The sequence below is a fragment of the Stegodyphus dumicola genome, chromosome 10, assembly GCF_044657685.1.
Source record: "Stegodyphus dumicola isolate Sdum_Otavi_A_Nest chromosome 10, ASM4465768v1".
In the NCBI taxonomy this organism is placed as follows: Eukaryota; Metazoa; Arthropoda; class Arachnida; order Araneae; family Eresidae; genus Stegodyphus; species Stegodyphus dumicola.
The window spans coordinates 99,137,727-99,154,636 of NC_140777.1; the positions used below are offsets into that span (position 1 = coordinate 99,137,727).

Here is a 16,910-nt window from a genome sequence, read left to right on the forward strand (position 1 = left end):
TGTTTTTAAGAGAGAATGGGATTTAAAGGTGAGAATTTTGATTTACATACATTTTTATCTTACACATATAATAATGCAAAATAAAAAAAAAAATTAATACATTTAAAATCACTCTATATTCAATTTGGAATAAACCACATGGGGGGGAACTGAAGCACAGGGGCAAACTGCAAGAAATAGGACGGCAAATTATGCCAAAACCAAAAATTAAATATGAAATTTACACCTTTTGCTGTATCATCATCAGGGGGGCGGTGGAACAAAGAAGTAAATAGATAAAAACAGCCTGTTTTTGAACTAACAAAGATACAAATTCAAATTTAGAACTTAAAAATAATTTAATTTCATTTCTTCCATTTTGTTAATAAATTTAATTATTAATAATTCCATTTCATGCCATTTTGTTAATAAAAGAGATAGAAAACTATTAGACAGTCTAATCTAAATTAAAACCAATGTTAGAATTTTGATAAGAATGCCTAATTCAACTGTGTTAAGAACATCCAAATTATACCACTATAATGGTTTAGGTATAGTTTATCATGAAAAATAGCAGTCTGGGGTGAAAATAATTTTTAAATTAACAACTGTATTTTTAGCTAGCTGTTTTTTGATGAAAATGTGTGGAATTTTGTTTATCTTTTAGTATTTTAATTAATAAACTAAATTCTTTTGTAAAATTATTGCTGTTATTACAAATATGTTTTATTCTTTTTGTTTGATTAATACTAGTGTTTGCAATAATTTTTATGGAGATATTACAATTCCAATTAAATAGATTTAGATTAACTGTTTTAAAACTGAAAAGTCTTCTTTTATCAAACAAAGTAATATTATTGAGACTGTGAATTTGTGGGTCAAGATAACCTGCTTTGGTGGTTTCTTCTTTGTTAGTTTTATTAAACTTAATGCATTTAGGATAGATATATTTTTTTTTTCAGTTCACTGTAAATATTAATGAAAAATATATAAATAATTATAAACATAGGATAAAATTAGGGCAGTAAAAATTTCAAGAGAATTAAAAATTTTTTAGTGTTTTATAGTCTTAAAAGATATAATAATTTTCAAACAAAAAAACTTAAATTTATGTTCAAAAACTATTAACTATATATGCTAAAGAAGAAGTTATCAATGACAAAATAATCATCTGGGATACGTAAAAGGACTTTTCAAATTTACTGGATGGAAATTTGGTTCTTGTATTTCGAAAATAAACTACATCACACTACAGTTAAATCTTTCATCAATGAACACTCACACAACTGATGTTCTATCCATTATTAGAGGGTGTCTGCTAAATCTGTGTGCATTGGATTACTTCAAGAATACTGGGATGAAAAAACTATCGACTGATGGATAGTGTTTGTTAACAGAGGTTCAGCCGGATATAACAGAGCATTAAAAAAAAAAAAAGAAAAAAGAAAAGAAAAGAAGCATTACAATTGAAATAGTTTAATTTTCATAGTTTATAAAAAATTTTCTCTGCCTCTTCACTGTTCTTTCAAGCATTCATACTTTTATCTCTTTAATAATCTTTCGGTCTTTAAGAGGTACAAGAAATGAGAGATAAAATTTTAATTTCCTGAATTATTTCACATGTCCTTTTTAATGGTTTCAAATGTTTTTGTTTACTTTTCTAGCTACCAGATAATAGAACTATACAGTTTTATCAGCAGCAGAATTAAGAGCAAGTGTCAATTTCCAGAGAAATAGTATATTGTTGTTAATAATCACATTCTTATATAATTCTTTTTTTTTTTTTTTAAATGGCTTGCAGACGGTATATTGATTCTGATCCCAGTTAATTTCATTTGAAATCTAATTCAGATGATGATTTTGGGTACCATTTAGATGTTTCAGATCTAAACGGAAGTGATCTAACGTCTAAGTGTATTTATTATACACTATCAAATTTGGATTAATAATTTCATAATCATTTATGTAAATACTAGAATATAAATAAAATTTATAATTCAAGATAAAACTAGCTATTCTGTGTGTTATATTTTTAGTTAATGAGAATTGATTTCTAAAGTTTGACTTCTGCCATACAGAAAGCAAACTTTACAGGTAAGTTATTTATTTAAATAAAATTTTTTACATTAATTTTTAGGTAATTTTGTACGTGAATGGTGCTATTACGTTAAAAAAGATATGTATGTATGAAAATAAGCATAATTGGCACTTTTAAATCCATAATCCTGAAATAAAATGAGCCTGAAAGGGGTTAAAAATAAGCCCCTACCCACATGTCAAAGGCTTATTCTCCAGGAAAGGCAAAGAATTTACGAGAGTGGGTTAATTTTTTGCTCCTGAAAGTACTAAAAGTGACTACCCTGGTCATACGTGTATCAAGCTAATGACTCCAGAGCTCCTGTAGACTTTTTGAACGATGGAATTTAAATGCAGGGAACCACTACTGTCACTTGTATAAAGGAGCCTTATGTTTATTGTTACTTTGTCATCAGATTGTATTCTGGGAAAATTTCAGTTTTACGGTTAGAATTATACTGGCAGGGCATCACAATCAGAAAATCTTGGACTATTCCATTTTTATTTCCAAAACTACATTTTCCTGTTAAACTTTCCTTCCATATCCTCATACTGTTTCTAGAATTATCACTATTCTCCTTTGTGACGCTTTAATTGTTTTATCTTTTTCCATTAGAGCTAAAAAAGGAATGGTTTTAGTATCTATCATCCCTTGAAATAGCACATTATATTTATAATCAGAGCTTTTTAATATTATAATATTATTTCTTATTACAACATTCACTGTTATTTAAATGGCCCTAAGAAAACTCCTGTTAATAGTTTGCCTCAAAGTGGCAGCCCCTGGAACACTTCTCACTGTAAGCAACCTATATGTCCCCAGGGATAGGACTATCAGCTACTTGGTGATGGTTTGCTCTCTAAATCCAAAAATTCTAAAAACTCTAAAATTAGACCAACTTCAATCACAGTGCAGTTAGAGATATAAAGCATAATTTAAGAGAACCCAAACAGTTTCCAAAATAGAATATTTTACTAACTATATCAACTATTTTAAATTAGCCACGGTGTTGGCATGATGGTAAAGAAACCAGCTGCCATAGTCTTGAGCCGAGGTTTGAAACCTGGAAAACACATGAATGTTTGCATGTGTAATGTCTTTGTAGCATTGGGGATACTTAAAACATTATCAAGTCCTGTCTAGAGCTTAGTGGCAGGGAAGAGGAATAAGAGTCTTAGGGATCTGTTTTCCTGGGCATCTTTTCTTAATAATGGGACAGGGCTTCTCCCTTTCTTATGATGTATTTCAACTGCTCTCTATGGTACACTCTGAGCAATGTTTTTGGTGAAGAAAGAGCTACACAGCAGATGAGGTTTGGCCCTTCATAATAAATGCAGTAAGTGTCTGGGCATTTGAATATTCTAAACTATCTTCATGAAGAAATTAGTGAGTCCTCATAATAAAACATACAGCATTTCTCTATAACCATGCTGAGGTTGATTTTTAACTAATTTTTAAAATTTCTATTTTTATCTTTTGTTTAAAGGGGGGGGAAGTTAGATCCTTGGACGAAAAATTTATATGGTAATGGTAGCTCTTACCTTGCACAACTAGGTGGATCAAATTGAATTACCCAGTGGACATCAGGAATATCTACACCTCGAGCCATAACATCTGTGCAACATAAAATACCCCTGAAATAAGAAATTATACTATACTAAATAACAATGTAAAAAAGAAAAACAAGTTAGTGATCCTGCATTTAATAGCTGAAATTAAAATCATGCATAACAGTTTTTTCGCAGAAGGATGAAGACATTTAAAAAATCGCAACATACTTTTTAGCATAAAACAAATAAGATGAATACAAAATCAGATCTTTTAATCTGAATTCTTATGGTCCTTTCATTCACACAATAATAAAGAAAAATACAGTATGTCAAATTATTTTTATCACTCCTGTTGAAAGTTTAACTGTTAACTTCCTAAACTGAGACCAACAATACTTTCAAATGCATAAATAATAAAATAACAAATAATAATAAACTAACAAAAATTGTAATATAAACAAAAAAATTTGCTTATATATTACCATTTTTTACATGAAAAATTTCAAATAATGAGAGAATAAACTTCCCCTTACTTTTCATAATTTTTGAAATCATAAAATATTTGATTTCGTTTTTTCTTAATTTTGCCATGCATTCCAATTACTGGAACATTCTTAATCAACCTATATAAAAGAATTATATATCAGATAATATAGGATTACAAGATTTATGATCTTCACAAATATTAAAACAAAGTTAGCTTAACAATAAATGACAGCTAATTTACTTAATTGTTAAGCTATCATTAAAAAAGCTGTCATTACTTGTCAGATTTTAAACTTGCATTAAAAAAATTATGACACAAATTTTAATAAACACAGTTCTGCATTTAAACCTCCCTTTAACTTTTTTGAGCATCTCTAACAGAATTAAAATATGACTTTTATTTTTAATTATCACTCACAAATTTAGAAAACAAAGAATTCAGTTAACTTGTGCTAAGAAATTACTTTCAAAAGCACAAATTTTCTATTCATAACTTCATAAAAAAATTGATTAAATACACACTTTTTCCCCTAACCCACTAAGACTTCATTAGCCAAAATCTTCTCAATATTTTCAAAAAGAAGCAATTTTTTTTTAAATGTAATTGGTTTTTCTTTACTCAGTTATTTTATAAATGTAAAAAAAAGAAAGGGACAGTATTTAATACGGTCTACTTATAACAAACACTAACAAAGATACTCTTAGATCAAGCTAAAGATTTTTAAAAAATAATACTTTAAAGAAATGCTTGATTTCATCATTAGTATCTCTCATTTTACAGCATAAATCACAGAAGTTACAGGAAATTCATTTACATTAGGAATTAAAACTGTCTTAAGCTGCTTTAAATATATTTTGAATGAATTAATGAACACATTTTAAGTTCAGCCATCAAGCTTTGACTATGATGATAATAAATAACATCTGCTCTCACAGTTATTATTTTTTTAAACTTGATACAAGTATTGTAAAGTATTTCTTCTGCATAGAAATGCTATTTTTGTGTTTAAACAAAAAATACTTCTTGAAAATAATGGGTAATAAAGCAATTTAGAGAGTAGCGAAGTTAAAAAGATACAAAATATCCATCAGTTTCACATGGAGCATTTTGTTGCAGAATTAAATTCTATTTAAAAAAAAAAAAAAAAGAAAGAAAGAAACATACTGTTTGTTTTAATCACAATAATTTGAAAGAAAATATGATAACAAATGTCAAAGTATTTAAAAGGCATCAATTACAAAATTTGCATTTTATTGAAAAACTTTAGATTTCTAAATTTTCTAAAATTTAATTATTCTAAAAAATAATAATAATAAAAGAATAAAAGATATTTTTTAAAATATTAAATGAATTTGAGTTATTAAAAGAAATTCAGCACTATCTTAATTGCACATGTTTCACTAAGCTTTACTAATTACCACATTTTTTCAAAAATATATAAAAATATTCCTTTCTATTTTCAGACTTTTATTTTAGCAATGAACGAATTTTTAAACTAAATATTACTGAAATTATTCAATATTGCTCAAATAAATGTTTTATAAAATGTCAAATGGCAAAGCTTTTATAAATTATCAAGCAAATGCTTATAAATGTCAGTATTAACAAGATTTTTAAAAGTATTAACTCAGATTTTCTAAGCATTTACATTTTGAAGGAATACCTCAGTTAATTTTTAAATCTCTTGAACTGGCCACTGCAAATATTGTATTAGCATAATCAATAAATTACAGTTATAACAAAATTTTTCACATTTTCAAGACATTTTTTCATGCTTTGAAACAGTATCTACCACCAGATAGCTTAGGGTAAAAAAAAACTTGGTAACTGTTGAATTACTAGACATCTTTATCCAAACAAGTCAGTGATTTACTGAGGAACAATTTGTAACCCAATTTCTATTGAGTTCGATTTTTGAGCTACTTTAGAGTTAAATTAAAATGCTGATTTCAAAACTGTAGTTAGTTTTCTTTACCAAGTCAAGTTTTTTCTTTAACCCTCTGATTGGTGCCAGGTGAATGACACAGTAGAAGACCAGCAGCAGCTGCATACTTGTCTAGACTAGTTCAGTTATGCCTGAGATACTGTAGTGAAATGTCATATGTCACTATGATATAGTGAAGCACATTGCAATGTGGAGGCCAAGTTTTGGTTTGTATACAAGGTTAGCAGTATTTAGTTTTTATTTATGTATAAACTTAAATGTTTCCTTTTGTCTCCCTCTGCTAGATCACGTTGTAAGTGCTTAAACAGCTCCAATTCATTTTCTTATATATGTGGCAGTTTTACCATTCCCAGTCAAAGGACAAACATTTGTCAGGCAAACCTATTTTGTCTATTTTAAAGTACTAAATTTCCATTAGGTATACCTGTTATATGGCAAGAGCCCAATGATCATTCAAGTGATTGTTACTTTTGTATAGTAAAAAATGTCAAGATATAAAAAGAAAAAAAAATGTAAAATAGTGTGTCCTAGTTTACCATCAGCTGTAGGCCCACTGCTTCAGTCAACTGAGCTCCCAATGCCAGTTTTCAAAGAAATACGCTCTTTGGAAATACAGGAATATGATTCTGAAGAATATCAAATTGACGCTAATGATGAAGATTTTGAAATTGAGGATGATTCTGTTTCTAAGGGATTTGACCAGCATGAGTTCCATGATTTGGCATGAGATCTAGGACTATCGAAAAAACCTTCATAGCTGTTAGCATCAAGACAACACAAGAAAAACTTGCTTGAAAAAGAGCTAAATTATTCTAAATTATTATTTGTATATTGTCATAGCATACATAGTTTAATAGAAAAGCTGGTAATTTCAGCCCATAACACAACTCAATATTAACTGTTCATCAGTAGCTCAAAGTGGAGCTTGAAGTGTGTCCTCCTTCACAATGGAAATTTATCTGATGCCCAACAGACCACTCAGTTGGTTTGAATATGGACAGAGTCATTGATTTTTTTTCACTAATCTAATTGACAGAGGATCATATGTATTGATCTTAAATGGTCTTGCTTCCTCGTTGGCCAGCAACACAGATATACCACATATCTCTGTTTTTTAAGCATGTGGGACAGCAGAACTAATGAGAAGCAATAGGTGCGGATGAATTTGCGGCCAAGATCTGACCTGAAAGCTGGTGATCCAAATATTTTACACCAGCGACTTGTTGATAGTAAGAACATTATATTTCCTCCACTGCATATAAAATTGGGTCTCCCGAAGCAATTTGTTAAAGATCTGCCAATTGAATGAGACTGTTTCAAGTGTCTCATTTCAGCATTTCATAGGCTGTCATTTGAAAAGATAATATATGGTGTGTCTGATGATCCACAGATTCGACAGTTCCTTAAAAATTACCAATTCACTGGGAAATGACAGAACTTCAAAAGAATATTGGTTGGCATTCAAAAACTTTGTCAAAGACTTTCTTGGAAATACATAAGCACAGAATTACAGCAAAATTGTTCAGCAACTTTTGGAAAGTTTCAAAACACTCGGTTGGAACATGAACATCAAATTGCATTTTTTACACAGCCACCTTGATAACTTCCCAAAAAATCTTTTTGCTGTCAGTGATGAGGAGGGTGAGTGATTCCACCAAGATCTGAAGGTCATGGAGGCATGGTACCAAGGTAGATTGGATGCAGATATAATGGCTGACTATTGTTGGAACATCAAGTGAGAATATCTACAGGTTAAACACTTCAGAAAAAGCTATTAGGTGAAATTTTTTTACTTAATATGTATGTTTACAATTTGGAAAGAAATCTTTGCTATTTGTATGAACAAAATTTAACTTGCAGTAACTATACATACCCTTTGTACGAATAAAACTATTATTTGTGAACAGTATATTTGGTAATTTTTTTCCTTTATAAGCATATAATGAAAGCATTTAGCAATAATAAAGCACAGATTAAATCACAGATGAACATAACTTTCAGGCAAGGATTTCCCCAGTGATATCCTGTTGACTCACTGTAATGAATGAATTTAGCAATATTGATGGAACTGATAGCTGAGGAGAACTGACAGCTTTAATATTCATTTTTATTTCAGTAAGGATGTTGCAGCCACAAACAGCTTGGTACACTACTTATGCCTCTTTCAAAATGTTTACATTTTTGATAGCTTTGTGGTAAGGAGAAAGTACCAGGCAGCAGTCCAGCTAGGATGAAATGTAGAAAGCAAGTGCATTTGTGTTCATGATGAAATCTTAATTCAGAATGAGTTAGTTTTGATTCTCAATACACCTGATTGGATAATTAATAATACTGAAAAATTATTATTGGCTGTTTTAGTTCCATTTACATCATCAGTGTTACGTAAAAGTCATATGACATGGGTTAGTCTTGAAATGATACAGTGCAGAAGATTATATTTTTAGAACACAGAGGGGAAATACCAAATTAAGCATTAAGGGGCTAATTCTAATTCAAATTATAATTTATCTTTTACATATTTTTTGTTAATCTTACATCTTTTCCCTCTAATTCAAGAAGAGAAAGGCTTAACAACAGAGAAGCCTTTTTAAAGAAAAAAAGCATTAAAGCAGTAGTAAATGAACAGAAATATAAATCACAAAATTTTGACCAACATAAGTAAATAACTGTTAAGTATAATTTTTGAATATATGATTTACAAAAAAAAATAAATATATAAACGTAACTTTTAGAGTCCTATTAAATTTTCCAGTATTTCAGTCTAAAAATCTTTCTGTTTTAGAGTCCACATAATGATAATTCTTCAGGGAAGGTTTTTGTTCTCACAGAGTATCACAAATAAAAACTTTTACCATCCATACTTTTACCCCAATTCATTTTCTTATATATGTGGCAGTTTTCTTATATATGTGGCAGCATATAAACTTTTACCATAAATAAATCCATTACTTATTCTAATTAACTGTAATAACTATAAAAATTTATGAAGCTAATTTGTATATTGACAAATTATATTTTAACATCATAAATATAGTAGGAGCAATATTTCATAATTATGATTTCAGTGTTAGTATCTGCCATTTGAATTTCTTATTTTACCAAACTGGAAGGCCCCACAGTACTTCTAAACAAGCATTTCCATTAATAGGGCATATCCACTTCAGCTAACTAGTGTGTCTGTTCTGCACCAGTGGCTCAAGGATGCTATCGTAGTTACTTGAAAAGGCCTCTTTTTCTTGCATAAGGTAACTAGAATTTGTGAACTGCACTAATACATTCTATGATAAAAAATATATAATAATGTATACGGTATTTCTCCTGCCTTCCTAGCATGCCTTCATGGTGTAGTGGTTCTGCACTCTGGGCCAGTATTCCAGAGGTCTGTGGTTCGATTCCCGGCAAAGGCGATTGCTCATTTTTCCTCTTTACTGCTTCCAAAAAATACTTAATGTCTCTACAATGGCACCCGAACTAAAAGGGTTGTGGATGATGACTCCCCACACCCAATATTTGGTAATTGGGTCCCCTATAAACCCCAGTTGCCCTTTAAAAGGGGGAGTATATAAGGTATTTCTCCTGCCTTCCTAGCGTGCCTTCGTGGTATAGTGGTTCTGTACGCCGGGTATTCCAGAGGTCCATGGTTCAATTCCCACCGAAGGCGATTGCTCATTTTTTCATCTTTCCTGCTTCTAAAAAATACCTAATGTTACTACAAATAATAATATATAAAAAATTATACTCAGTCAAAAATGAAAGCCTTCAACATTATCTTATATGAAAAGGGCAAAACGAGCAATTGTATTCCCTCAACATATTCTATACTTAAAAGACAATCATTCATAGATTTTCAACATTCAATTAACATTTCATTTTTAATTTCATACTATGTATCAATATCAGTTTCACTAAATTTTTTATAGTCACTTCATTCACAGAATAATTATAAAATTCTTAACATTAATTCAAACATCTTTAACTCAAAAACATATTGATTTATGATATAACAAACTTCCCTAAAAATATTAATTCTTTACTTATTTAATTTAAAAATAGTTGTTAAAATTTATATTTCTAATACTATAAAAATTTTTATTTAATAAATTACTTAGTTATGAAAAAAATTAAACAACTCTATCAGCAAAATATATATAACAAAATGCACCAACAAAATTACTAAATTCAAAACCATTAAATGAAAATATCAGAATATCTTTTTTTCCTCCTTCAAAACAATAAAATCAAATTGTAAAAGTTTTAACTTAAACACTTTATACAAATTTAAAACCCACTGCACCAGCATCATTTTTGTTTCATACAAAAAAAAAAAAAAAAAAAAAAAAAAAAAAAAACAGTAATTTAATACACTTTGAATGAAAGAAAATAATTGGATAAGCATCTATTAGGCTGAATATTAAAACACAGAAGCAACTAAAAAGCATTTCCCACAGTTCAACACATGCAGAGTGAATGGCAAAAAATGAAAACAGAGTGATAACTGGAATGCTGAATCATTTTGCAGTTGATTTTAAACACTCCTATTGAGTTTGAAGCACTGATTAAACCACAAATGAACAGAACTTTCCGGCAAGGATTTTGGAGACAGGTATGTTCTTGTCGATTCATTGTAATGAAAGCAAGCCATTATTGTAATAAAAAAGAGTTAAAAGTAGTAATGGTATAGAAACATTAATAATGTAAATGTAGAAAGTAGAGCTTTGATTATGAACGTAGAAACTAAACATAGTTTCTATGTTCATGATCAAATTTCTATGTTCATAATCAAAGTTCTGTGCAATCAATGTTCCAATTATATCTTCATTTTTATTTCAAACATGTGGCCACAAACAACTAGGCACACTATTTGTGCATACATTCAAAATGTTCACACTTTTGATAGCTTCGCAGTAGGAAGAAAGCAATAGTCCATCTAGGCCAAAGTGTAGAAAGCATGTGCAGTTATGTTCAGGATGAATTCTTAAAGAGTTAATTTTGGTTCTCAATGCATTTAATTGGATAATTAACACCGCTGTAAAATTATTATTGGCTATTTAACTTCTAGTTCTATTTACATCATTGTTATGTAAGAGTCATAAGATATGGATTACTCTCAAATGATGCAATGCAGAAAAAGAATACCATTTTTAGAATAGGAAATACTAAATTAAGCTTTCATGGGCAATTGCTAATCACAAAATCTGGTTATCTAAATGGTCTAAAAGTTACAGATTTTCCTTTCACATTTTTATTACCTATGGCTCCACTTAATATTCAGAAGAAAGAATAATTAACTCTAAGAATAATAATTAACTGTAATTGTAGAGTAATTATTGAAATAAATACCCTAAAAATATAAAAATATTTACTTATAACAGCTGTTACTACTGTCAATCATTATGAAATCAATCATGATTCATTATTTGCCATAATTATCAATTATAAACAAAACTATCACTGATTATCTGCCAATGATTATTAACTATAAAGAATGATAAACTATTACATTTAACCCTAGTTTTTGTTAAACATTAAAATGTCACCCAAATTTTTGTGTTAGGTATACATGTAATATATACAATATAACTTTATATAATAACTTTAAAATTATTTTGATGACTAGGCGATAGCTGTAACAGATTTGAGCAGTTGTTTCTCTGCATAGTTTGAATGATGCGTAACGAAGGAGAGACTTGTAGACAGATGCGGCCAAACTGAACATGATTTTTTTGTGGGCTACAAACCAATTACTGAAACATATTCTTCTTCACACATCATAATGGGCGCAAGATGCAACCCACAATTTTATGTAGCATATCACATTTTAGATAATGGTGTAGTTAACAGCAAAATAAAGCAAACAGAGTCCTGAACCAAACAGCGGCCAGGAAGAAGAGTTGAAACAAAAAAGATATTAATCTGTTATGTGCTTTGGAATATAATCTGATATTTTATATCAGAAGACATTTTATATCAGATTATATTCCAAAGCACATAACAGATTAATATCTGGATGCCGAATTAAGATTTCATCAATATCTGCAGAAAAGAGATTAGATGACACATCTGTTTCAGAACTACAGAGAGTAAAGATTATGTTAGAAAAGTTACTTTGCTACTTTTAGAATGAAGTTAAAGGCCTATTGTTAATTTATTATTAGATAGATAGGTAGATAGCTTTACATACATATAGTAAAAGAACAAAATAAAGTTGTTGATTTATTATTAGACAGGTAAATAGTTTTACATACATACAGTAAAAAAACAGAATAAAGTATAAGATTAGATGGTACTATTCGATTTTGAGGGCCGTAAAAAATCGTCAAACTATTGTTGATGCCAGTGCTGCCAAAATTAATTGCGGCAACCCTAATGCATGAAAGGAAGTATAATAGTAAATAACTATCTAAGATTGATGTTTTAATTTAGATGAAAGGTTAATTTCATATAATACTTTTTTATTATTATAATTTATATAAAAAAGGCTAAACATTATCAGAATCAATGTTCCGTTTTACTTTCTTCGGGAACATGCAAGGACCTGACTTGGAACAGAGAGCTTACTAAAGCTATGTTCAATAATTGTGGGAAGTAGACAGGATACACAAGAAGGGTATACAAAACCTTTTATTTTTCTCTATTTACAATAACTTCCGTACTTCGGAATACAAAGACTCACTACTTGTGGTCTAAACGCAAGAATATAAAAATAAAACTAAACTCTAATTTAACTTTAGAATAATAAACGTGGAAGATTGGCCTTATATTAACAGGAAGCGTATGTAGTACAGATAACTGAGAACACTACAATACGTTTAAAAGTTATCAAGAGGATTAAAACCTCTGGCCTGGAAGGCAAACAGCAACTGCGTAACTTCTAAGGTAAGCGGCCTGCTTCGAACTGTTTCCTCTCTCTCGCTTGGCAAAAGACCACAACTTAAGTACTTGGCGTTCGCCAGGCAAACTTTGCATAAAAACCTTCACGCTTATAATTCTGGCCGGAAGTAGAAAATAAGAAGTGATAGTAAAGATTTAAAATAAAATAAACGTTAGTAAAACTTAAGATCCTTACACGCTGATGAGCTGCATTACGTATTATAGAAATGACTGTCAATCAAATGACTACATATTAAACAACTACGTATTACGTATTAAACAAATGACTGTCAATCTTATTATATCATCAGTGTTTGGTAACTTTCCCTGTGAAAATAAAATTGCTAGAAATATGAGTGAAAAGACATGCAACAATGAAAAGACTTTTTAACGGAAAAAATAGGTCCATGTGTACATAGATAAAGTCAAGGGTGTGTGCAGTGCCATTTTTGTGCAATTCTGGGAATTTTTTTTCAAGTGAAAATAGGTTGATGTGTACATGGATGCCAAGTATGTGCAATTCTTAAAAACATGTCAAGCAGTGTGTGATTCTGCACTTTACCCAAAATTCTATTGCACACTTTTCGTCATGGGCAATTCCCAAATTGTTAAATCCATAGGATATCAAAAAAGAATTTAAAATCAAAAAAGGATTTAAAAATTAAACTAGTATTTCATATTTCAATGGCGACTTAAGAAATATAGTGCTATATAAACTTACGCAATCTGAAATCAGTGCGTACGCTAGATTTGGTGCGCTGTTAAATGCGCACGTTTGCTAGATTTGGTGCTTTTACACATACATTTTCGCTGCAATTTTTTTACAGTCCTCAAAATGGAATAGTACCAATTAGACTAAGAGAATAAAAAAGGTATAATATTCAATTCATAATAAGCCTCAAGAATTAATAACTTCTTAAGGGAAGTGAAAATAAAAACAAACTTAGAATACCAAATTATGTATAATCCTAAAAAGAGCACAAAAGGTCTCGAGTTTTTTAATACATTAAGCTGCCTTTTATAGAGAGAGAAAACAATAGTGAAAGGACAGTAATTTATATCGAGGATCCTTTGCTTCAGTTCTTCCAGGTTTCCTCTCTTACGCATTTTTAATACATTGCATTTGGGGCTTATCTCTTTGTTTAGTATAAATACTTATCCTTTCATCATTCTGATTAATAAGGAATAGCTTTATACAAAGCAAAATTTGAGATTTCTTGAGATCTAACTAGTATTGCAAATCCCTGAAAAGTTGTTTGTAAATACTCATTCCTGAAAGGTTAAATTATTTCTTAAAAATATAGTATTATATGCTACTTACTCTTTTAAAATGCTCGCAAAGTAGTTCACAGATGCACAAGTACTGAAGAAAACCATGCATTTTTCTGATTCTTTAGACAATAAAAATGACAATAATACACTGAATTTTTTATCAGCTTCACAAACCTAAAGAAAATTAGATTGAAACACAATTAAAATTCAGGGCATATGATGAAAAATTTCTTTATAAAAGAAATTGACTTCTTTACAGAAAAAACATAGTATCCTTATCTAAAAACCGGACAGCATTTCCAGTTTTCATACCACTAATTTCTTTAGCATGTCTCTTAGTTTATACACATAAATATTTACATCAGTTTGTTAAATTAAGTTACAGCCATGAGTATATAGATGATATGAAATTTTAAGGCTAATCTAATATTCAGAGGGAAGCAGATTAAAAAAAAATGAACAGACTAATTTTTTCACAATTAATCCTTTTTCTTTGAAGGATAATAGGAGATACAAAATGATACTCAATATGATGCCAACTTACATTTACTTGTGATGTTGAAATATATATTAAGTTATTTAGTTAATATATATATGTAAAAATATATATTTTGATTTAAGTTATGACCATAGAAAATAATTCTCTCTTTTCTGATTACAATAGATTGCTTCTATTACTGCTGTTAAACCTTTTCAGATGGCTGATGCTTATCCATGTCTAGTATTGATACATTATTCAAGTCAGCTATCCACAAAAGGTTAAATGTCCAAAAATAGTTTAGACAACATGATGAAGAATTATTTATATTATATACTAAAAAAAAATGAGACCTGTTTCTCAGACACACCTTGAAAACAGTGCAGAAATTATGTAAACTACGACCCATAGCTTAAATGAGTATAATTTATTTAATATCACTATGAAACAAAAATATGTCCATAAAGAAAAGAGCATTTTAAAAATTTGATTTCTATCAAATGCTGAGCTGCACAACATCTAGATGCATTATACAAAAGAAATATTTTAAATATATTCATATATATGATTTATTCCAGGGATCGGCAACCTTTCACAATGGGCTAACTAAAAATTTTTAATTTTTTGTAAGGACCAGATATAATATGCTTTAAAATATCAACATTAGATGACCATCACAAATTATCTCTTTATTAGCAAAATAAAAAACCTTATAAAAATAACATATAATACAAATACTATAAAAAACAGCAAAAGATAATTATAAGAAAAAATTCTTTAAAAAAAAATTTAATGAGAAGTTCGGCATTGCAATCAGCTGGTCTATATTTCAGATATAGACAATAATTTGCATCCGTTTTTCAATCATATGTCATTTAGCTACGATTGATTGTTACTTTTAATTATTTTCATTGCAGAAAACAATTGCTCCCAAAAAATATCATGATTTTAATTGCATGCATAACTAATTGTGAATTTTGTTTTCTCCAAAATCATAATATTTTGGATGTTTGCATTCTGAGATTTATTTATCAAATCAATGTTGTTTTGCAAACCTATGAATTCCATTAGTAACTCATCCAGAATTGTTTCCACGTCTATATTACATGGCAAGGAAAACACATTAAGGATGGCTTTTTTCTAGTGTAAACATTTTAAATTGCAATTCAAATTTGGTTATTAATTTTCATATTTGTTGGGCATATTTTCATGTTTCTAAACCAGTTTCTTTTCTCAAAATATGGAAAATGTGACATGTTGTTTAACTACAGATGTTTGTTCTAAATTTTGAGTTTGCTTTCAAAAACTTTAATTTTATAAATATGTTATGTATAAACTAGTTTTTTTCTTGAAATTCCATATTTAGTCATTCAGATGCCAAGTTGTATCAATAAGAAAAGCAAAATCACACATTGTTTATCTCTGAAATGGGAAATCTGGGAGTCTTTCGTTTTTACAAACAATTGAATTACATTTTCTAAGCTATATACTCCTTTTAGCATAGCACCTCTACTCAAACAGCATACTTATGTGTTTTATAGAAATTGTGTCACACTTTTGAAAATTCTTTGAATTGGTGATAAATTAATGTTCAAGATTCGAGAAAATTTAATGTGTTTTATTACAGGCATTTGGCATATTTAAAGTTGTTTTACATTCTATTGATGAATTATGAAATGATTAGCAAATATTTCTCTGCCTGGCAAGATTAAAAAAAAATCCTGCAGTTCCTACATTTTGCTTGTCATTGCTCACATTCCATCAATTGATATGCCAACAATCTTTTTATTAAAAAAAATCACTGTTGAGGAATCTATAACTTTCCAGTGGAACTGATTAAGTTCTCCAATAGCAATTTTAAGTTCATTGCACAGGTCTTCATGTATTGTAGTTTCTGTTACAGGTCTTCATCTATTACAGTCCTTGCCATTTGCATAAATGAACCCAGTTCTTCAGTTATATTAAAATTGGAATCGATTCCTCTTCTAAATATCCCTAATTGTGATGTGTCACTGATGTCACAGCTTTCACTTAGTGCCAAGGAACACCATTTAAATCTTCCAATACATTCACTTAAGTTGCAGTAATGTTTTCAAACAAATGCAACTGTAAATCTTGACAAAGTAATTCTGGAAATTTTTTTATAGTTTTTGTCTTTTTTATACAGAAAATCTTATTTTGGCAACAGATTTTAAATATTCCTTAATCCTCTCTCCATCAACAGATGGCTTCACTTTTTCGGCTAAATTTTG

The 16,910-nt window shown here is 29.4% G+C and overlaps 1 protein-coding gene across 1 annotated transcript in view; it reads right to left on the reverse strand.

Annotated features, from left to right (window-relative positions):
- LOC118203168 (ATP-dependent RNA helicase DDX55) overlaps positions 1–16,910 on the reverse strand; it is a 96,929-nt gene that overhangs the window by 32,351 nt on the left and 47,668 nt on the right. The window contains exons 8-10 of the mRNA XM_035375423.2: positions 14,230–14,354; positions 4,140–4,229; positions 3,598–3,690 (exon numbers count right to left, since the gene is read on the reverse strand). Coding sequence (XP_035231314.1) covers positions 3,598–3,690; positions 4,140–4,229; positions 14,230–14,354 — 308 coding nt within the window. The remainder of the gene's footprint in view (positions 1–3,597; positions 3,691–4,139; positions 4,230–14,229; positions 14,355–16,910) is intronic.